This window comes from Mya arenaria, chromosome 10, assembly GCF_026914265.1.
Source record: "Mya arenaria isolate MELC-2E11 chromosome 10, ASM2691426v1".
Taxonomy (NCBI): Eukaryota; Metazoa; Mollusca; class Bivalvia; order Myida; family Myidae; genus Mya; species Mya arenaria.
The window spans coordinates 27,840,484-27,863,781 of record NC_069131.1 but is presented as its reverse complement, the minus strand read 5'-3'; the positions used below and the strand labels follow the sequence as shown (position 1 = coordinate 27,863,781).

Genomic DNA, 23,298 nt, shown 5'->3' with positions numbered 1-23,298 from the left:
GTCAGTCCTGAACAATTACCTGGGGTTGAATATTGACAAGGGTTCTTATAGTTGATAATTGTCAGTCCTGAACAATTACCTGGGGTTGAATATTGACAAGGGTTCTAATAGTTGATTATTGTCAGTCCTGAACAATTACCTGGGGTTGAATATTGACAAGGGTTCTTATAGTTGATAATTGTCAGTCCTGAAAAATTACCGGGGGTTGAATGTTGACAAGGGTTCCTATAGTTGATTATTGTCAGTCCTGAACAATTACCTGGGGTTGAATATTGACAAGGGTTCTTAAAGTTGATTATTGTCAGTCCTGAACAATTACCGGGGGTTGAATATTGACAAGGGTTCTAATAGTTGATAATTGTCAGTCCTGAACAATTACCTGGGGTTGAATATTGACAAGGGTTCTTATAGTTGTTAATTGTCATTCCTGAACAATTACCGGGCGTTGAATATTGACAAGGGTTCTTATAGTTTATAATTATCAGTCCTGAACAATTACCTGGCGTTGAATATTGACAAGGGTTCTTATAGTTGATAATTGTCAGTCCTGAACAATTACCTGGGGTTGAATATTGACAAGGGTTCTTATAGTTGATTATTGTCAGTCCTGAACAATTACCGGGGGTTGAATATTGACAAGGGTTCTTATAGTTGATAATTGTCAGTCCTGAACAATTACCTGGGGTTGAATATTGACAAGGGTTCTAATAGTTGATAATTGTCAGTCCTGAACAATTACGTGGGGTTGAATATTGACAAGGGTTCTAATAGTTGATAATTGTCAGTCCTGAACAATTACCGGGGGTTGAATATTGACAAGGGTTCTTATAGTTGATAATTGTCAGTCCTGAACAATTACCGGGGGTTGAATATTGACAAGGGTTCTAATAGTTGATAATTGTCAGTCCTGAACAATTACCGGGGGTTGAATATTGACAAGGGTTCTTATAGTTGATAATTGTCAGTCCTGAACAATTACCGGGGGTTGAATATTGACAAGGGTTCTTATAGTTGATAATTGTCAGTCCTGAACAATTACCGGGGGTTGAATATTGACAAGGGTTCTTATAGTTGATAATTGTCAGTCCTGAACAATTACCGGGGGTTGAATATGGTGAATTCGTGTCCAAATCAGGGTTAAGGGGCTAAGACTCCTTTTAAAATTGTTCCGAGTCATATATATTCTTTTCAATTTCATGTACTGCCTATTATATTTATGCAAATACGTATATTTCCGAGTAAAAGCAATCTTAACAACTGTAGAATAGTATGAAGTTAATAGCTCTAAATCCTTATTTCATAATTAGTCCTGAACTTAAGGAACCCCTAGAAAGAGAAGTACTTTCACAGTAAATGCTTTGTTGTCTAACAGCGCACCTAAAACCTTATGTCAGCTCATACCCCGAACTTTAATGCTTCTAATGTAGGATGCGAGATTTATCGATTAACATTGAAAAGTGCTGATGCCAGGGACATTCGATTAATATGCCACTGGTCTTCGTGTGTTTAATATGTTCATTGCATATGTCCACGTCATTCCTTCAAAGTACCCCCCCACCCCCTGCACCGACACACACTTTTGAAGCATTGCTATAGACGTCCGCTATGATGCTAAGTACCATCCCTTTATATAAGTTTACTGTTAAGATTCTGAGCAATTGCAATACCAAGAGCCCTTCTAGAACCAGAGCGCTTACCTGCGATAATTGGTTTAAGATAAATACGAATAAGCCACAAGAGCTTTGGTCAGGGGAATAGGGTTGGTACTCAACCTGGATAACCTTTTCTTGTTCTAAGAAATATTGTACAATTTTACTTTTATGCCCAACGCCTTATCATGAATAAGCTGTAGGCATTTCAAATATTTACTTGGACGTTGTTTGTTTTAAACACAGGTTTCAGCCCCAGTGAGCAACACAGAAATGTTACAAGGATTACAATTTTAATATTTTTTATCATTGTTTTGGCAAATCGAAACGCTTGGCCTTTTGGACTGGTGTCAATAAATGGGGGCTATAAATATAGCTTCTTTAAGTTCAAACAGTCAGTCAGAATATGATTGACAGTCTCCTCTGAAATGCGTATAATATAAGCTGATTTTTGAAGTAGTATATCACTTTTTCCATCTGCAATAGTTTTAACAGCACCAATGATTCCCTTTCATACTGCAGCATCAGACTAAGAATCCCTTTTTAAAGCGAAACACTGTTTTTAATATCACCGTAAAGCTACCATGTAAGGAATTCGGGCTTTCATATAAAATTTGATATTTCTTCAGGGGTTTCACTTTAGCATTAAAACATATCCATGACAAATGAGTGTTTTCCTATTATTCTACAATATATGTATCTTGGTCAATTTTCAGAAAATATATCAAAGTTTCACAGTTGTATTGAATAGCCGACAACTGTATGAATGCTACACGGTTTCTACCAAAGGACATAAATGACATAATTCATTGAATGCCCCTCGTATTCATAAAACATCTAAAATTGAAGAATTATCTTCATCCAATAAGAATACCCCAAAAATGTGTTTGCCATATTTTATGCGGTTCGTCTCTAACCAACGATATAACAATGACCTTGAAATAATTATTACGATTACTAATTTGGATTACCTGAAATCTGTTAGGGGTAACCCTATTTAAACATTTTGTTTACGTTCGAAAAAAACACAACAGTAAGACGTTCCATTAAAAACACATTTTGTATCATCGCTTACAAAATCACAAACGCTTTTTTAAAACAACTTAAATTATGTCTCCCAAAGGACACAGATGCCCCCACTTTCCGCATTTGTCATTAAAGAAATGATCGTCAAATTACCCTTTCTTGATGAATTGAGCATCAAAATGAATTGTTGCACAGCTTCACGTGATGATAAATGTTGCAGTAAAGTTGCTGACTGTATGCCCCATAATACAACATTTGATCAATTTTGCTTAATTTTCGCTAATTGTTTTAAGTAAACGCTTTTCTTCTATTAGTATTACGAATGACCTTCGCTTTGATCCCAGATGCTTTATATACATACTGACATATTTTGGACGATTTAAGACTAAAATACGTTTAGTGTAACTAAATTCTATTTTCAAAATGAAATATTCACGTGACGACTAGAGTCATTAATCTGCTAGAAACAGCAAAACACATAACCACATATGTACAAATTCAGATACTGCTTAACATTCCTTTGAAATGTCATGGCTCGAGCTCATCTACTTAATGAAATAGGGGTGACACAAGATTCCCTGCTTCAAGAGTCATTGTAGCTGGTGGCAGCAACATGCTAAACTTAATGTGTGCACCTTTATATGCTGGTACACATTACTGTTTAGTTTCAAGACTCTGGCTTGTATTCTTTTTAAGATAATCATAGCATAAGATTTATTGCTCTATGTGCCACATTTTATTGATGTCAAGGGCCCTAATTCTGCATTTTAGGCAAAACAAATCCGTAGGTACACAACTTCAAATAATGATTAACATTCCTATGAAGTTCAGTTTTGGGGCCATTACTCTGCGAGCCCGGGTGCCCGGCACAAAACCGCTAGTGCACAAAACATGTTTCGTAAATTCTTGAAATCTTTCATCATTCTGCCTTAAATTATTTAGGAGATTCACGCGAAACAAGTTTGTGTTGGACGTTCAGACGGACGAATGGGCGGACAAGGGCACATCGATTTGACGTTCTCTCTCTTTCAGTGGGAGCAAAAAAAAACTCGTTTCCGTTATTTGCGTAACTAAACCATGCGTATTGCCATGAATACTAAATTAATTTTATATAAAGTTATCGTATTGCCAAAAACACCCCAACAAGGCAATTCTAATATGATTAGCTTCTTAAAACAAGGCCTTGTCTTATTAGAGGCAGCAATAACAAATAATACGCCTTTACTTCGTAAAAAAGCCAACAGCGGTTAACCAATTGAGCTTATTGAATAATAAGCCTTTAAGTTCTTCAAGCTGAAGGTCAAGTAGCGTGTACATGTAATGCTGTCCTCAGAACATGATTACACCCTCATAACTTAATTCAAGTCAACTCATTTTGCTCAATAAAAAGAATGTCAGCAAATTAGACATTATCCTCACAATACAATATACATATTGCACAAGCGTTACAACAATGTTTACAAAAAAATGGTCTCCTGTTTAAGTGGCGACCGATCCCAAAAGACTGAGCTGTGCAAAGTTCTAGGTATTTATAAATAAGATATTGCCCAAAAGAGAGATATCAACACACATGTACATATATATGCTAAGTTGTTCTGTAATTTTTAAATAATTTGTTTACTTTATGTTATAAATAATCAATACATGTGTTCTTAATATGAAATATGGTAAGTGTGTATATACTACAGTTCAATATCTTTATAGAAAACACATGAAGTGTGTACTTAAAGTTTACTATTTGATATCAATATATAAGACCCAATATAATCATTTCACCCAAAATAGAAAAACAGAAGTAAATAAAGTGGTAAAACATTTTTTTGTGTACAATAAGTGAAAACTTGATACTTTGTATGCATTTCAAATTTGGTTCGAAAAATTGACATTTTAAATTGAGTTAAAATTGCCCAAAAATCACTCCTATAAAGTCGTTCAGGTTAGTGCAGTTGTTTGCTAGTTTGCTTCACACAAAGGCGTGCCGGGTTCGATTCCTGGCCTCGTTGTACGTGAATTTATCCAACTAAACTAATCGCCCACCTCCACCGAGCCAGAACACATTTAGTACAGGTAAGTGTTTGCTAATATGCATTAATGAAATTAAATATGTTTAAGCCCGGCGCAGCCGAGCAATCCGTTTGGTTTGATAAATTCAAATTAACAAACATTAACAGCTTTTATGTTAAAGAAGCACTCTTACTCCCAAATAAGATTTACCACAATGAATAATATTGTTTTAATATTCCAAAAAGGATAAAAAATGTCGAAAACAATGGATCTTATAAAGTTAACCGAGTTTAATTTGAAAGAAATGAGCATAAAACACGGTATTTCTACCTTATGAGACTATAGTAGACCAAAGTAAATCTTTTAGCACTCACCAACTATTTAATATTTTTGCGCTTTCTGCTAATAAATACACGGTTACAATCTTGTTATCAGTAATTAATATTTTCCATAAATGCATTATTTAGCAAGTAGTTAAAGGTGTATCAGTCAAAATCGATGTCTATTATAAATGTGTTTGTATTGATTTTGAATAGGAGTGTCACTTTAAAAAGTAGTTTCTGACTTGCCCACCCTTCATCGTATATGATGGTTTAACTCAATAACGACTGACGGACTATTTATTCGAATAAATATGACATGCCATTGGGAAAAAATGTAAATATAGAATAATTATTTGTTTAAGTGTAAGATCTTACACCGAATGAGCACCAAAACTATAGTTCACGAACAGGGTAGCGATGTGAAATATATAACGACCTTGCACTGCAACAGACATTATTTTCAGTAAATGCCCTACAACACACATACAATTACAGTTAATGCCCTACATAACAAATACAATTACAGTAAATTGTAGTTTTTTAGAAAAAGCGCTCAAATTTTATATGAATGTAACGGCATATAGGTACTGTATACTTAAACAAAATAAAGATTTAACAGTAACAACCCAACATTTCAGTCCTATTCCTTATTAAATTGAACATGGCAAATAAGCAAATTGATTAAACGTAATACATTCTCTAATACTTTATGACGCGAAATAAACTGACAAAATCAAATTACAAAACGAAAATGATATGCTACCAATTTAATTGTAAATGTAATCCCCCCCACACACACACACACCCACCCCATACACACACAAAACAAAAATAGCCATGAGAGTTGTTAATACTATTATAATATGCATTTCTAATTAAAAATCTAAGTTTTTTAAGGATTCATTTTTCCATAAATCAAAATAGCATTATATTGTATTTACTTGTAGTGAATATCGTTAGACCCCTATCCAAGGTGCATTCTTTTTTTTAAACTTCAATCCGAATCCCTGAGCTCAAGTCTAATGTTTGACAAGATTGTAGCGTCTGTGAAAAACAACAAATACTTAAAATTGCAAAACGTTGCTCTCAGAACGGTCCTCAAATGCGTAATGTAAGATACCTAAGATGTTTTGTTTATCATTACATCGATAGACATTTATGATTTAACAGCTGCAAATAGGATATTCTTATTTAATCGTTATCTTGAATATTTAAAAAGACGATGTAAGCTATAGGCATTCACAAATTCCCCCAATATTTAATGAATAAGATGATGTCAGATAAAAACATATCAATCAAAATGAAACACACATTGCTAAAGCTGAATGCAAACAATCTATTTCAGGTCGATGATAGCATTGCTATTTTATCTGTAAAATGCTTCATTTCGGCAATTTTTTTAAAGTAATACTCGAACAAAACAGACCATATGATTTTACAGCTTTCATAAAAAAGGTTTTGAATATCGATTGAAATGTTAGCGATGTTTCGCGTATGTTTGTTGACAGAATATGTTAATACTAGTATGTTAAAATCGATTTTTTTAAAGCACTTAACATAAAATCTATTTTTATTGATGAAATCAAATTATTTTGAAGAAAATCTCTTGATGTATATAGCAGTTAGGTCAGTGATATGATTTACTATTTAGAACATATCAAGTTTCAAATTTACTTTCGAACATAGTTAAACATACAATATGGCCAGAACACTTGAAATGTGGTGTAAATCGGAAACAGGATATTCATTTTATTTGCAACCTTTACCATTGAAGGACTGAAACTATTAGAAACAATATAAACCATTCAATTGTTTATACGAAACGGTGTAATTTGCATTTTAAAGACGCACTAGTGACATTAAACAGTTCAATATTTATGGTAATAGAAATATTTATGGAATCAAAAGAAAGATTTAAAATGTATTATGGGTAATATTGACGCCATAAAATACTGCACGTTACAAGATACCTGGCTAGGATGATATGGTTATTTGATTTACTTATGTTGTTTGTATTGTACCTTGACTACATTTTAAAATGTGCTTATCATCAGATTAAATATGAGAAGTAATTGTAAGTATTGATGTTTGGTCTTTAAAGTGTTTCAGTCGGCAGCCTAGCGCAAACTTACTGTTTAGAATATCAAAAATACATGCTTACTTTCAAAGAGTTCAGCGGGAAATGACCGGCGTAAGCCTTGATATAAACCAGTGTAAATGCGCGAGCTTCTAAATGACTCCCTGAATTAAACCAGTTAATGACTTGTTGAAACCGGTTAATTTCGGAAAAGTTGGAGATAACGAGTTGCTTAAGTGAATTTTGGTTGAAAGAACTCTTCTAAAGGATTAAAAATGAATCTGTCCAGCGATCCCATTGGCGAAGCATGAGTCCAAACACTTAATTGTATCAACAATTTTCAAAATCAGTCAAAATGTTGAAGCTTGCATCTTTAGATGCGATAGGAAAAAATACAGGATAATGATTTGCCTAACAATTTTTAACCTTTACATGCACACAGAAAACAAAACAGCACCAAACGCCAAACATAATATACCTGGATATATGTGTAGTCGAAAGAATGTTGCACAATATCACATACATCTTTCTAAAATATGTTTACTACTAGTACTAGTCATATCTTACACAGACAAACCCTGCATTTTAAGGCCATTAAATCCACAAAACATACAAGTACACGAGGCCCCAAATATGGCACCGGATGTATGTATCACGCGTCCAACAGGAATGACGCTACGACATTGGCCCACGACTGGTCACGTGGTGTTTCAATTATCTCTTTATCGTTAAATAGCGTCGATATTCCGAATCCGAATCCGATGAATGAATGAAACATATTCAACAAGTGGAATTGGTGTTTTCATCCATGTAAACAGGTTGTCGACGTGGTTTCGCTCTCACATGTTTTCTGTGTTTTCTTTTGCCCCGTATATCCCATATCGGGTCATCAACTAATCCCGTAACTCATAATATTCGAAAGGTATTGCACACTGTATAGTAACACATAAAGTTGTTTTGTTTGTTAAGCCTCTGTCATTAAGCAATATGATAATCATAATCATCATTAATCATATAATATTAGTAGTGATTTTTTAGTCTCTGTCATGTAGCTACATGACCACTCTGGCATCGGCAAGTGGTTTTGCTTTTTTAGTCTCTGACAGAGGCGTAATAAAAAAACAATAATAATAATAAAAACATAATATGACAAAGAGGGCACGTAGCCACTTGACAGACACTAAACAAACCAAACCACTCAATATGACGTGGAATAATAAAAAATAAATTTTGACAATTGTATTGCTTGAACAATCAAACAGACACCCTGCTTTCATACTTTTTATTGTATTCTTTTTACTTCTGATCCTGAGTGAGCTGATTTTTAAGATAAGAAAACAGAGCTTCTTACAGCTGATCATTGTCAATCCTGAAAAAGTGCCGGTGATATATTTGAATACGAGGTATTCATGCCCAAAGGGGTTTAGACATCTTAGGAATTTGTTTCTTAGTCATATTTTTTGTTTTCTTTGTTCTTCAAACTGATTTTGATGCAAATGTCCGAGCAAAAGCAATATTAAAAACTATATAATAGACTAAAAATAGTAACTCAAAATCCTGATTTCAGGATTATTTTTGAAAGAGAAATACTTTCACAGTAAGTGCGTTGCTGAAAGAAAGCGCAGCAAGAATCTTATTTCAGCTCATACCCTGAATTGTAATGGCTCTAATGTCGAATGCGAGTTCATTTGTATCGAAATTTAATACCAGGGCTGATATGAGGGGCATCCATTATAAATGACGCCACTGGTATCCGTATGATGTTTCTTGCATCGTAAATGTGTTCATGCCATCCCTTCGTAATAATAATAATAATAATAATAACAACTTTATTTAACGAAGGTAACATACTAAGTGTACAATCATTACAGACATACTACTTATTTCCAGCATGGCCTTCACACAAAAAGTATTACAAAAACACATGTACTATACATATTAAGCAACATACAAAACATACAATCACACTATCACTATCATACATTTCTTCGACAAACACAACTCAGTTTAATATGATGATTATAAATTACAATAATTTCATACTGTAAATAATGTAGATATATTCAGTAAAACCACATTCAATCAATATATTTATATATTTGGTAGTATCCATTACAAGTTGTTGCAAGAATGTCATATACGTACATTAACACAATTCATGTAAACAATGAACTATTTATTATAATGTGATTTAAATAAAGTGTCAAGATTTTTTGTTCATGTGATAAAATTATTTTGCCAATAAGTAGCCTTTTAATGCATGTTTAAAGGCTGGTAGCTTATCTTGACATTTTATGTATGTAGGAAGATTATTCCAAATTTTCATTGCTTTATATTGCAATATATATATTATTATTTTTATTTATATTATAATATATTATTTTTATTGCTTTATATTGCTTTATGTAACAATCCCCTGCACCGAAACACAATTATCAAGAATTGATATCCACATATGCTGCTTTGTACTTTTACGTATGCGGTTGAGACATTGCACTTGGTATAACCTTTTGTCAGTGATGATCTGGATTTAGACCTGGCCCCAATATCACGAAAACACTTAAGTCAAATCTCAAACTCAGTCTCAACACATTTTATCACATAGCATTAAAATTCATTAAAAATCACATATGTTTTTTTAACAGTTTTATAAGCTCATTCTATCACAGAATAGGCTGATAAAAGCCTTTGGTCGAATTCCAAAGTAAATATATTCTACAGCCAAAAAATGTATTTGAGTACAATTCTATATCTTTTATAAAATACTCAAGTATAATTTTTGTTCAAGAATTAGTTTTCTTTGAAAAATTGACAAAATATTTTTATCAACACATTCTATAAGGAAATACGTTTTCAATAAGTATACAACTTGCAAGATATTGAAGAATATTACGCTTTTATATGGTGAAATGAGTTGAGACTGAGTTTGAGATTTGACTTAAGTATTTTTGTGATATTGGGGCCTGGAGTTTTGTCATTTGTATGGATTTGCAGATTGTGACCAGTGCTAAAATCATGCATCGCTTAGCCGATTGCATGTAGGTATGGTGGCGTCAAGGTTTATATTCGGCGTGTTAAGTTAAGAAATAATAGATTAAACTTAAGTTTCATCCTGTGAGCTGATAGATGTCGATAAATTAAAACTTGATCGCGTAATTGAAACTTGGTTTGCACAATTGTCTCACCGACTGGTTGCCTTGGATATGCAAAATTGACACTGGAAGTTGTCATTTTGGTGACAGAAATGGCATTTTCTACCGAAACCTAGTCTGCGGGTGCGAGTTCATTTAACTGATATTGAATACCAGAGCTGATACGAGGGAAATTAAATAAATTATGTCAATGGTCTTGGTATGTTTGAAATGTTAACGGTATCGTCAAGATTGCACAATTTATTATCTTTTATGGCCGAAGTCAGGTCACAAAAAAAACTGTAAGCATTTGAAACCTTTACTAAGACGTTTATTTTTGTTAGATTTCATTTGACAGCTTAAAAAACTTTTTTTGTAAAACATCCCTCTAATTGCTTTTCCTTGTTTGCAAGGAAATTTGCGCTTCTTGCTATCTTTGCAAATAACTGCCTGGCCTTTAACAATGGCTATTGTTTGTCGCTTGGGCTCAAATTTAAAACAAGTTTTATCCCCAGTTGACAATGCAGAAATGTTAGTAGAATAACATTTTTTATATATTTTATGTGTTTTGACTCAATCGAAACATTTGACCTTTTGGTCTTGTGTCAACAAACGGGGGTTCCAGCTTTTATTTCAAATAGTCAGTCAGAATATGATGAACTTCGGGGATGCCTAGAAAATTAGTTTTCAGGGTATATCTAGTTTAGCGGCTGTTATCATCTACCACAACTTTAACAGCAGCAATGTTTCCCTTTTTGCTGCAACAACAGGCCTTACAGAATAAGGACCCTTTTAAAAACATTAAAACTGTTCTTAGAAAAGAACTACCATGTATGCGACACGGTGAAAAAACACGGGCTTTGATGTAACCTCTGATCGTTCGGCAGGTGAAATATTGCCACTTATATGAATGTCTGCATATTATTCAACAATTAATATATTGGAATATTTTAAGCAAAATAAATTAAATCAAAGTATCGCAGGTGTATTAAATTAACGCTCGCTATGAAATTCACATGCTATAATGCAACGTTGTTTCTTCAAAATGTTTTTAATGACATCAATAATTTAATGCTCTCGTATTCAGTAGGAATCTGAAATCAAATAAATTATCTTGATCCAATAAGAAAACACTTTTAATATCTGTGCCATATTCAGTTGCGGTTCATTTAAAGCAACGATATTACAACGACATTGAAATAAAAATAACGGGTCCTTTTGGATAACCATAAATCCATTAGGGATTATGTATGGAAATCACTTTAGATGTGTCATGAAAACCAACCAATGAAATAGTCGCAGCTTACCAAATCACTATCACGTTTTTCAAACAATTAGATATTGGTCCAAAGAACACAGATGTTCCTACTTTTCCACTTTTCAAAATAATAAGGAACATCATATCGCCTGGATGTGCATCAAATTTACCAGTTCCGAAGCTTAATGTTGCATACAATATTTTTATCACTTTTATTCAATTTTGTTAAAATATATTAAGTGAAAGCCTTTTTTCTGTTAGCAGTATAAATGACTTTCATCATGAAACCTTAAGCACAACTTAACATGGAAGGTGACATCTTCGTTACGGTTTATGACTCTGACTCAATTAAAACACCAAATTCTATGCTCAGAATGCAGGTTTGTAGTTATGACTAGATACATTGATCTGCTAGGCACAGCATTAAACAATATTTACATGCTATTCATCATTCCTCTTAAGTTTCATGAATCTGGCTCAAACACTTATTGTATTGGGTTAAGAGTCATAACTATTTTATAACTGGTGTCAGTCAAATGCTATTCCTCAGGTGAACAACTTCATATGTTGTTAAGAATACCTCTTAAGTTTCATTAATCTAGCTCAACAACAAATCATAACAGGAGTGACATTAATTCTTTGCTTTATATGCAGTTGTTTTAAGAGTCTTAACTCTATTATGACTGGAGCCTGTCATATTTTTTTCCTCAGGCCCCAATTTCTCGAAACTTCTTAAGCTAAACAGGCTTAAGTAGCTCATTTCAATTAGCCAAAATACATACTTGAATTAAAGTTTGATAATTAAAAAATGGTTTATTGGGATTATCATAAAGATAGAGATTCCTATCTTAAGTAACCCTTAATGAAGTAAATATTACGCAAATTATTGAAAAAGAAAAATAGTGAGATTAGCTTAATCCTGTTATAAGGGACTTAAGAAGTTTAGAGGAATTTGGGCCAGGCGAACAACTTCATGTTGTTAAACATTCCTGTTTAGTTTCATGACTCTGGCTCTCATACTTTTTAAGATATGCAAAGGCACGAAAATAATCTTTATGCCACATTTTAAAAAAGCAGAGGCCTAAAGTCTGGAATTATATGGCAAAGCAAACCCAAAGGTACACAACTTGACATAATGATAGGATTCCTGCGAACATTTTGGACTCTAGCTTAAATACTTTTGGAGGTGCACGCGAAACAAAATGGTCTGTAGCCGTTTTTAAAACTAAGTCTTTGGTCATTACCCTGCACGTTCTGGGTGCCCCATATCAAACCGTTGCCCAATATCAATCCACAGAACACTTGGGAGGTAAACATTCCTAAAAGCTTTATCACTGTGACTAATACAATGTTGGCAATTCGTGCAAAACCAGTTTGTGTCGGACGTATGAATGGACGGATTAACTCAATCTTTAATTCCCCGTCTCTATCGGTGGGGGCATAAACATCACAAGACGATTTTGAACGCTTGTCCGTTATGGTCCTTACTAAATACATGCGAATTGCGCATTCTATTCATTCGAAGCTCTCTTTGATGGCCATAATGATACTCGACGTCCTCTACACACGTTTTATTAGATGTATACTTCAATAGAGACAATCGTTACCACAATGCAAGACAATTGCATTCGTCTACTCGTTTCTAAAGCAAGGAACACTTGAATGTTTACGTTTAATAGTTAAAATTAGATAATTTGGCAAGGGACTTTATATAATTTACTTCAAGTCGACTCATTATACTTAAACAGATGTCACAAAATTAGAAAATTTTCTTGACAAAACAATACATATATAATTGTGAATTGTTTAATGATAATTTTTAATACAAATTCACATTGTAAAACATCATGTATAGGTGTTAACGTGTCATCCACTCTAACAACAAAAAATAAAATAGGCCAATCACTATGTGGGTTTTTTGGGCTGATGAAAGTACGTTTCACATTACAAGCTTCTTCCTTTTTATAAACCCGTCTGTCTGAAGAATGTATAAAATGTTATACATAGACATTTTATGCATGTACTTTATCCTTACTACTACTGCTGGTCAAACTGAGCATGTCATATAATGTTTCAGTTCTCACCAAAAATCATTTCACTTATTCGTTTTGATATATATTCAAACATACGAGTAGGTGTGTGCTGCTTAAATATATATATATATCAAAAGCATAGAATGTTTAAAACGACTTTTTCAAAAATAAGTATGTGTGTATTAATAAATGCAAAACATGTATTAGCGTAGGTCCTTTTTAAAACAAATGTTGTCATGCATACAGTTTCCCACTAAGTATTGAAACGTAATGATTTGTACGTGTTGTCCTCTATATATTGTTATTAAAGCTCCTTTTAGAAGAATGTGTAAGGCGAAATGTGATTTACAAAATGGAACATGTGCTATTGATGATTTTGACCCAGACTAGAATTATCAGCAATTCCAAGTGACAGATATCGAAGTCAGGTCCCTGGCATCCTTCATGTTTCAGATATCTTCTGAAATGTTTCCAATATCACCATTCTGAAAGATGTTGTTTTCACTATGGAGGATGTCCTCTTAACTATGAATCTGAAAAGATCTGTTGCTAACTTCGTATGCCCTAGTATTCTCGTCACGTATTTTGTCCTACGTATCAGTATTAACACCAGCGTTAGTTTCTGTGGCCGTTTTGGCGTCCATTTGTAGACTGGTGATGGATTTTCCTTTCTCTGGAACTATGGATACGCGGTGATTTGTCCCCAGACATGGTCTGAAGAAAAGAATGAATAATTAAAGAGTTGAAAGGTTTTAAAGTGGCTCATTTCTCATGACAGTAAGCTTTTCTCAATCCCATTGACTGTTATATTACAACTTTACAACTCTTTAATCAGTATTAAATTCATTTAGAAGACATGTATTAAATAGCACAATTTACAATATGGATTTGTTTGTATTTTGTGCTGTATATTTGGCTTTATTCGTCTTTTGTAATTGGTTCGTAAACAAGCCCCCTGGGTATGATTAAGTATAACCTTTCTATTATGGTAAAATGCTTCCAGATGAGACCAATTATTATGGAGGTGGCACGCGACATAATGATAGGTTAAATAGCTTGAATTGATTTAAAAATGGACAATGCTTCTGACAAGATATGCTATCATAAACTATTTCAGATGAACAAACACACACAAAAAAATCACACTAAAACAAAAAAAAATCCATTAAAGGAATAGTAATACGAATCAAGTGATATTTCTGTCCACAATAAAATAAATCTATTAAAGCAAAACCTTACTTATAGTACTCACTCTATGCAGATAGCCCGGAATTATCATAACTGGGTTTTCCCATGCCGGTACAAATAACAGGTGAATTTCAAGCTATTGCAATTCATGTAACAGTCCAGTGACTCTATTGTTTCCTAAGTAACATGTGTATATTACAACGCTTTAATTTTGTTTGTACCGGAGGATTAGGTCGGAAAAACCAGAATGGCTAAAATTCCGGGCTACAACTATTGCAAGCCGTCTAAATAAGACTGCTTTCAAATTATATCCTTTTTCAAGCAGAAATTACCATACTAGTACTAGTACATGTTAGTGATAACAACCCCAACCAATAAGCATACAAGTAATTGCGAAAACAGTGTAAAATGTCTTATGATAAAATAAACATTCTTGCTAAAGTCATACGAACCAATATATGATATTATCATTGCATCATAAGTCCATGAAATGTACAACCATAATGTATGTTCGTTTAACATCTTAAAAGTGGAAAACAAAACAATCGTGCACTAACATCTTTATTCTATTTTTTTAATATATTCTAATATTTTATATTTTACCATATATCATAAGACACCTTAACACTACATATACCTGTCGATGTTTACCTTTTTAAGCCTTAAATAAAAAGAACGTATAACTGTTATATATAACGCTAATATTTCAATGTTCTTTCTTAAATGTAGTAAACAAACAGGTTTTTAACCTTTTGGAATTTAGTTTAGTCTTCAAAAAAGCAATTCCGTGTTCGAAAATCAGTAAAAGCTGTTCTTCTTTCACCAAAGTTCCTTAATTGTTTGGCATAGGTCAAATGCAAGGTTATGAATACACATATACACTATCTAAGTCTTAATGGTATAAGAAATTTGGGTTAGTCATTGGGATGTGTTTTGATGGCCACAATTCTTTCCCTTTTCCCACAGGCCATGCTATATTGATATTTGTTTGAGCATTATGACAGCCAACACTATAGAAAGAAAACATCGCATACATATCATTCATTTCTATTTTGCAAGTTTTAACAAAAAGCACAAAAACAAAATGCATTTTGGACTACTTTTGAAATAACCTTATCAAAAATACCTGCATCTCTTCTCATTACTTGAATATTTGTTTCCTTCATGGTCTATGTAAAAATAAATAAAGAATGTGTTTTGGTACTGTCTATGGCTGGCCCATGGGCAAGATTAGGATTTCCAGCAGGGTCAAATATTAATACTTATCTGGGTCGTTCTTAATTAACATTTGTGAAAAATGATATAAGACAAATGCTTCAACGTGTTAAATATTGATATTTTCTTATACATTTTTTTTAAATTTCTTTCACTGTGATATCTTAAATACACAATTTAAACATAAGATTACGGACCTTCTTACAGAATGTTCGTGTGTTATACTATGTTTTCAAACTTGGCATGCAGCAGTAGCTTATACAAATTAGTTTTAATTGCGAAAACTATCTCAGTGTGTGTATACCACGTGATAAATTGCGTCATAAATGCTATGTCGGAAGTCAATATTTTGCTTCGAAAAAAGACTTTAAACACATATTACTTTACCATTTCTTCACGATTTTAAATAAAGCAACGCGCAGTCTACGCCACTTACGGAGCCACGCATTCGGTCTTTTATCAGAGTTTGATTGAGATTTAAGTTTCTTAAAAGACTTGGACAAACCGTTTCACAATACGGCCGTCTGACGGAGCACTGTTAAAACATTATTTTGGAAACAGGTTTTGTCGAAGTGTTTGATGAAACTAATCACATTATGAAACTTCGGTAATAAAACGAAAGTGGGGCTCTTTAAGCGGCGTAGACTGCCCTTTGTTTTATTTAAAATGGTGTAGTAAAAGAAATGTTATCTTTGATTTAAGTCTTCATTTTAAGCAAAAAGTTGTCTTCCGACGTAGAATATATGACGTAATTTATCACGTGGTATACACACTCTGTATCTATATATCCTGAAAAAACGAACTCCCGAAAAACGAATTCTAAACGAGTAACATCCTCAGAAGAATTTTGACCGCCTTAGTCCATTCTGGACTATTCTCAATTATTAGATAGATTTCTACTGCAAAATGTATTCAAATCAAACTTTATTTGTTTATTTAGTGTGTTGATCATGGAATTCACACAGAAAACATCACTGTTTGATATCAAATGCCAAGAATACTGGTACAAAGTATAAAGCATATTTTTGCAATTGTATTTTCTTCTAGGAATTATAATAAAATGAAATTAAAATATTCGGCAAGATCGTTGAGATTATAAAATTTATTGTATTTTCGATCGGGAAAACACCAAAATATATCAGTACATGAATGCTAACATAGACACGATTTATTATGGTCTAAGGTGCGTAAGCTTGTTACACTTAAGAATGTTCGGAGCCCGAAAACCATGCAAATCGATCTATTTATTCGCAATAACAGTTGTGGTAATGTAGGGGAACAGCGACTCTAACATGCACGCATTCAAATGTCTTACATTTCGTTAATCGCACAACGTCAACACGTTTACTGTAAAAGATAAGGACATTGATAAAATCTCCCCCAAATGCCCCCGCACCGTGTTTTTCAATTCTGTATAAATTATTAAATCTCGCTACCTTTGCTTGGGATGTCTTATTTAAATTAGGGTTCCGTGTAATAAATTTATGTTCATCAATTTTTGGTCAGATTTGTTTAAATAATGAAGGCGATTATAAACTCCCACATTAAATGTTTTCCCTAATGATTGTTTTTAAAAGTACTGAAAAATAAAAAATAAATATTGGTGCCCACAAAAGAAGAGATATTGTTAAATTTCTCGAAATATCTAAATTCCTTTATATAAGTATAAAATTAAGCTTACTATGTTTGTTTAGGTAAGTATCATGCAATTCTTACACTTCTAAGAGTGTTTGGGCTTTAAAAGGAAATTATCTTATGATAATCAAGATTTAAATTTAAAAAATGGGGATAATCCAGATAATATAAGACATTTAGCTAAATTAAAAAGCTAATTAACCTTATGCACCAGTCAATTGTTACCACGTCACCTAGGTCAGGGGGTATACCGGGGATAGCGTGGGAAATGGGCCGTGTTTTTACCTTTAAGGTGGCCCCGCAGTGCCGATTGAATGCGGTGATTTGTTTTCGCTCCAAAAAGAGCGGGGTATGGGCCTTACCTAGGTATCCTGGGGTTCGGGGGTATTTGGCGGGGATTTTTACAGCAGTTTGTCCACGCAGGGCGGGGATTTAACCGGGATTGGCTGGACCGAAAGTCGTAGTCCCCGCTTTTCACCGCACCTTGGGGCGGGGCGTCGTTACAATTGACCGGTGCATTACGTTTAAGAACTATCGAGAAAATGGAGCCAGACATACACGCTTAAATGAACATAACAGCTAGAATAGAAAAAAAATTTACGTAGAATATTAAAAATTGCGCATAAGATGTCCCGTCATTGTAGATATCTATAAATGGTTTATTTATGAACAAACCATTATTCTACGATGATTCCCGATAAATCCTGATGAGAATCACGATGAATCCCGATGAATCCCGGTAATGAGCATAGCGAAACGTGATAGTTTAAAATAATAAGTCAACCAATATATTGAAACAGATAATGTTCGAAGATGCTCCTATCGGAACTTTATAGAATCAGAAATATTTCCGAGAAATCTCTAAAAAAAATTAAAAGTGTATACTGAGGTCGAGGTACGGTGCGACTTTTGCTTACACATTCTGATATGATACTTACATGTGTGATGCATGAAGTTTATAAATAACTATAGCAATCGCAGCGGCGGTCGATACAATCACAAATGGAATTACGACTGCAATGATGATGACTACTGTGCTATTATCGCCTGGAGGGCTTTCAGTGGTGGTGGTGCTGCCTTAAATGGAAGAAGAAACAAACAACACTGTATACTCTTTTAAAGGGATCCAAACAACAAATAGGTAGTTATCTGATAAATAACCATAATGTTAATTATGGTGCATGCTGATCATATGTAATGTTTGTTCTATTTAAACTGGAGTAGGGCGCCCAGTTTGAGGTGTGCACCCGTTGCGTGTTATGTGTGCCCGATGCTGGAGATGCGCCCAGGGTGGCTGTGTGCATCCTGTGCTTGAGGAGAACACCCAGCATGCAAGGTGTGTACAAAGTGTTGGCTCGTGCTGCAGGTGTGTACTCAGTGCCAGAGATGTGTCCCAAGTGCTGGAGGTGTTTACCCACTGTTAGAGGAAATCCTCCAGTGCTTAAGGTGTTTGCCCAGTGTTTAAGGTGTGCGTCCAGTGCTTGAGGTGTGCGCCCAGTGTTAGAGGTTTGCCTCCAGTGCTTGAGGTGTTTACCCAGTGTTTAAGGTGTGCGTCCAGTGCTTAAGGTGTGTCCAAAGTGCTTGACATGTGCGCCCAGTGCTTGAGGCGTTTACCCAGTGTTTAAGGTGTGCGTCCAATGCTGGAGGTGTGTCCAAAGTGCTTGACATGTGCGCCCAGTGCTTGAGGCGTTTACCCAGTGTTTAAGGTGTGCGTCCAATGCTGGAGGTGTGTCCAAAGTGCTTGACATGTGCGCCCAGTGCTTGTGGTGTGTACCCAGTGAATAAGCTGTGCGTCCAGTATTTGTGGTGTGTACCCAGTCCTGAAAGTGTGTGGCTGGTGCAACAGGTGTACACCCGGTGTTTGAGCTGTGCACCCTGCAGTACTGGATGTGTGCGACCAGTGTAATTCATAATTTATTTTACCTTCTGCTGATAACGTATATGTGAACAATTGCACATAGAGTTATTGTTGTGTGTATGTTTACTCTTTATTTTAACCTAAATTGACCTTGAAATCAATTAGTTTACAATTGCTAAATGCCCAATAGTAGCAATAACAACGTGACGTCGTATTTTACACTTCCCTATTGTACACATGCTAATATCACTCCTCACTCCAATGGATATTACTCCTGCAAACATTTACACTTACTGTCGAAAATGGTACCAAAATAATCATGAATAAATTATCCATCAACTGTTGTACGGGTTTTATCTAATAATGTGAAACAATAAAAGACGAGCAAAAAGTTTCACAAGCATTTTTTGTAATATGTCGTTTTTCTGCCGGTCTTGGGACGTTTTGACTGACATTTTATACTTTCAATTTCGGATATTTTAAGAATTGTTTTTTGATTGTCAATGACTTTACAAGGATACATTGACGTCTCCTGCATCGGTGAGTATAACTTTTATGAATTATTATGTAGTTTTTCTGCTTTTATTTTGACAAAAACTAAAACAGGGGATAAAACATGCTGAATTACAGGTCCAAATCGAAAGAAAACAACAATGCATCATCGATTTTCTGAAAATTCATTCACTTTTTTACATAGTGATACTATCCATTTGATTCAGTAATCTGTCGCATTTTTCCGCAAGGGCTATTTATAAACACATCGTTTCTGAGAGTGGCCAAAAACAAGAGCAATTTGATGACTCAAAAGGCATGCAACCTTAAAAGCCGAGAGTATCCGAATTAACCAGGTAGTAAATTTTGTTTACTTTAAATGCCAACCTCTGTAAATAGTAATTTATTTTGAGTAAACATTGAGGTAGGTTTATGCATATCATTGTTTTATTATATTTAGAATGCTATTTATTAGGGGTTGCCAATTCTTTTGCATGAACATTGGTCAAATGTTTTATAATTTAAATAAATAAGACTTTTGCAATTGTTTTTATTTCGTATTTTGTGATCGGTTTTAATGAAATCAACAGACCGGGTTCTTTAGGGATCTGGTCACTTTCGGTTTTAAAACAAGTAAATAAACTAATGGAGAATTGGCGGTTATTTTTTATTAAAGCCATTCTAAATTATTAATTAAAAATCTGTCAAGCTGAAGTTTGTTATCGTTTATGCGCATGTTTCTGCCAATGACATTGCCCGACAAATTCATATTTAATAACTTAAAGGAGCTCGACAACCAAAAATCAATTAATCAAATTACAACGCCAAGTTTCCAATAAGTGTTTTATTGGTTAATAAGAAAAAAGCAGGCTGGCTTATATATAGGCATTTCACAATTGAAACTAAGAAAGTAAGCATTTTTTAATCTTCTAAAGAGTTAATTGGATGCCTACCAATTTTAATTGTTTATAGATCATATATTATCACTAAGTAACTAATACCTTAATAATAATGGGAAAGTTTCAAATTTAAACATATCAATGTTTTAAGGTGTAAGTTTCAGGAAACATTTTTATGTTCTGTATAGTTACTTGGATTATAAAATCACTCTCTGTAAAAACTTTTCAAACATTATTAGTCTTCAAACTGATTGGAAATCCTGTTATAATGGATTTCAATTGCTGTCATTAATTTTCAACGCATTGTTGTGATTATTCTTTTGAAATGATTATAAACAACGCATTCCATAAATGGTTGTTCTTACTTTTTGACTAAATGTTGTGAGTATTTTTAAACATTAGTAAGTCTGCCAATTCATGGATGGTCAGTTTTGTCATTTGTTGGTCTTTTTTCCCTTTTTTATTTAATCTTTTTTTTTTCCTTTCAGTGAGATATAAAGCCATAGAATACATTCATGTCACTCAAATTCAGCCACTCAGAATGATGGGAAGGATTGCAGAACTGAGGTAACATAGAACTATGATGCATTTTTACCAGAGAATATCTCATGAACATGTCATTTGCTTAATTTTCTTTGGAATTATACCTTATAGTAAGTTATTGAGAACTCTTTATAAACTGTGACAATTTGTATGATAACACATTTTATTTTTTGTAAAATAAATGCTTTTGACATTTTTCTGAGCTGTGAAGTTGAATTGATTCTTAAATTGATTCTGATAAATACCAAACTGTGTATAGACATCAAACCTCATTACATATATATACATAGATGTCCCTCTCTGAATAATACATAATTATCTTTAATTTGTTTCTTTTTGCTTTCAACTTCACTCTCACCTGGCTGATGCAAATTCAGTAACATAATTGTATGTACATTTTTGTCAAATTGTATTTTTTTGCTCTATAAAAATATAATGTTGTTTTTGAGGAATAACTTGGAAATGAAAAATAAATTATGATAAAGAAAAAGTAATTTGCTATGTACAAAAAGTGGACAAAAATTTTAAACAGTATGTAGTTTTAAAGTAGAAATCCTTACTTCTCTCTGTATGTATGTCAACTTTATTAAGATAATATCTGGTAATATAATGTATTCGCTTAATTAATTGTGATAAAACATTTTTACACTGAATGTATACATCTGTATATGTATGTTGCCATATAAACTTAATGCATGTAGTTTCTTTTGTGTACATGTGTATTGAAATCAACTCATTCCTTTGTTATATTTTCAGGCTCATGATGGTTTCTGAGAAAAAATCAGCTTGGTGTAATTTGACAGTATTTTTCAGTATTTGACAGTGGTTCTATCATGCAACAGTCATACCATGAAGTGTCTCGCAGATTCTCTCCCAATTCCTGCGATATCCAAGATTACAGTGTAGTGCAAAGAGGATCGATTTTCTTGCAATAAGAAGTATCTGCACTTCCAAATACCCCGGTACAGCATGAACAGTTCCTTCATTTTTTGAGTGATTATAGAGTGAAAATGTTTAAAGGGTCAAAGTATATGTTTGTTATACATGTGTATGCATTGATATGGAATAAGTGTGTCACTTTAAACAGTTACCATGATAACTAGAGTCTAGTTTTCTTAGGAAACTGTAATTGTTGTCTAAAAACCTTAGTATTTTCAATGTGATACTTTTTTAGCATGTCCGCTCCAGTCAATGAAATATTTGTTATTTTTTATTCATTTGGTCATACTTTGTATACAATTATATTTATAATTTAACCTTGAAAATTGCTAACAATCTCATACTTATATTAAAGTATTCAGAATTGCTAGATGGGTTTAAGTTCACCTTTTTTACAATTGTCAGGCAAATCAATGCAAGATATACATAATTCTCCTTTTTAACAAAAAGCGATGTTTCTTAGCATTTTTTGTATTTTCATTGAATGGTTACCATGGCAACTAAATTTTTGTTTGCCTTTAATCTTCCTATTTAAAATACTTTTAATTGTAAAAATGCAACAGTCAAGCAGAGAATGGAAGAATGTAAATGTTCTTTAACTTTTACCTTATTGCTAGCTCATTCTTCAAAATATACCGCATTTTTAAAATTTCTTAAAAATAGACGTTTTTTCATCATTTTTTTTAACGTGAAATATTTTGCTTAAAACATTGCTAAAGCTCTGATATTTAGGAATGTGTATTAACTTTATAGAAAAAAAACAAAATGTGTTGTTTTACATTATATATTTCATTTAAATTCCGAAGTTTTGAATTTGACCTATTTTAACAGAAAAATTGATAAAAATGTAAAATTAAAAGGCCCATTATTCTGTCAAAAATTGATGGATTTTAAAAAAAATGTGCATATTTGAGTTTATAATGACGTAACCTTTAAAATGATTTATCACTTTACTATACCGCATGAAATTATTTTTTTACGTTGTTATTGCTACCAATAGGATTTGTTTGATATATAATTGTTTTTGT

General features: G+C 33.3%; 1 protein-coding gene across 17 annotated transcripts in view; it reads right to left on the bottom strand.

Moving 5' to 3' along the window:
• Window positions 1-13,260: 13,260 nt before the first annotated feature.
• LOC128205812 (adhesive plaque matrix protein 2-like) overlaps window positions 13,261-23,298 on the bottom strand; it is a 63,997-nt gene continuing 53,959 nt past the window's right edge. For 13 of the 17 annotated variants that reach the window (XM_052907775.1, XM_052907777.1, XM_052907780.1 and 10 more), the window contains 4 exons: window positions 18,478-18,616; window positions 17,220-17,251; window positions 15,816-15,858; window positions 13,261-14,215 (listed from right to left, as the gene is read on the bottom strand). In XM_052907775.1, coding sequence (XP_052763735.1) covers window positions 14,092-14,215; window positions 15,816-15,858; window positions 17,220-17,251; window positions 18,478-18,616 — 338 coding nt within the window. In that variant the 3' untranslated portion in view covers window positions 13,261-14,091. The other 4 variants (XM_052907783.1, XM_052907785.1, XM_052907779.1 and 1 more) reach the window with 4 other exon arrangements.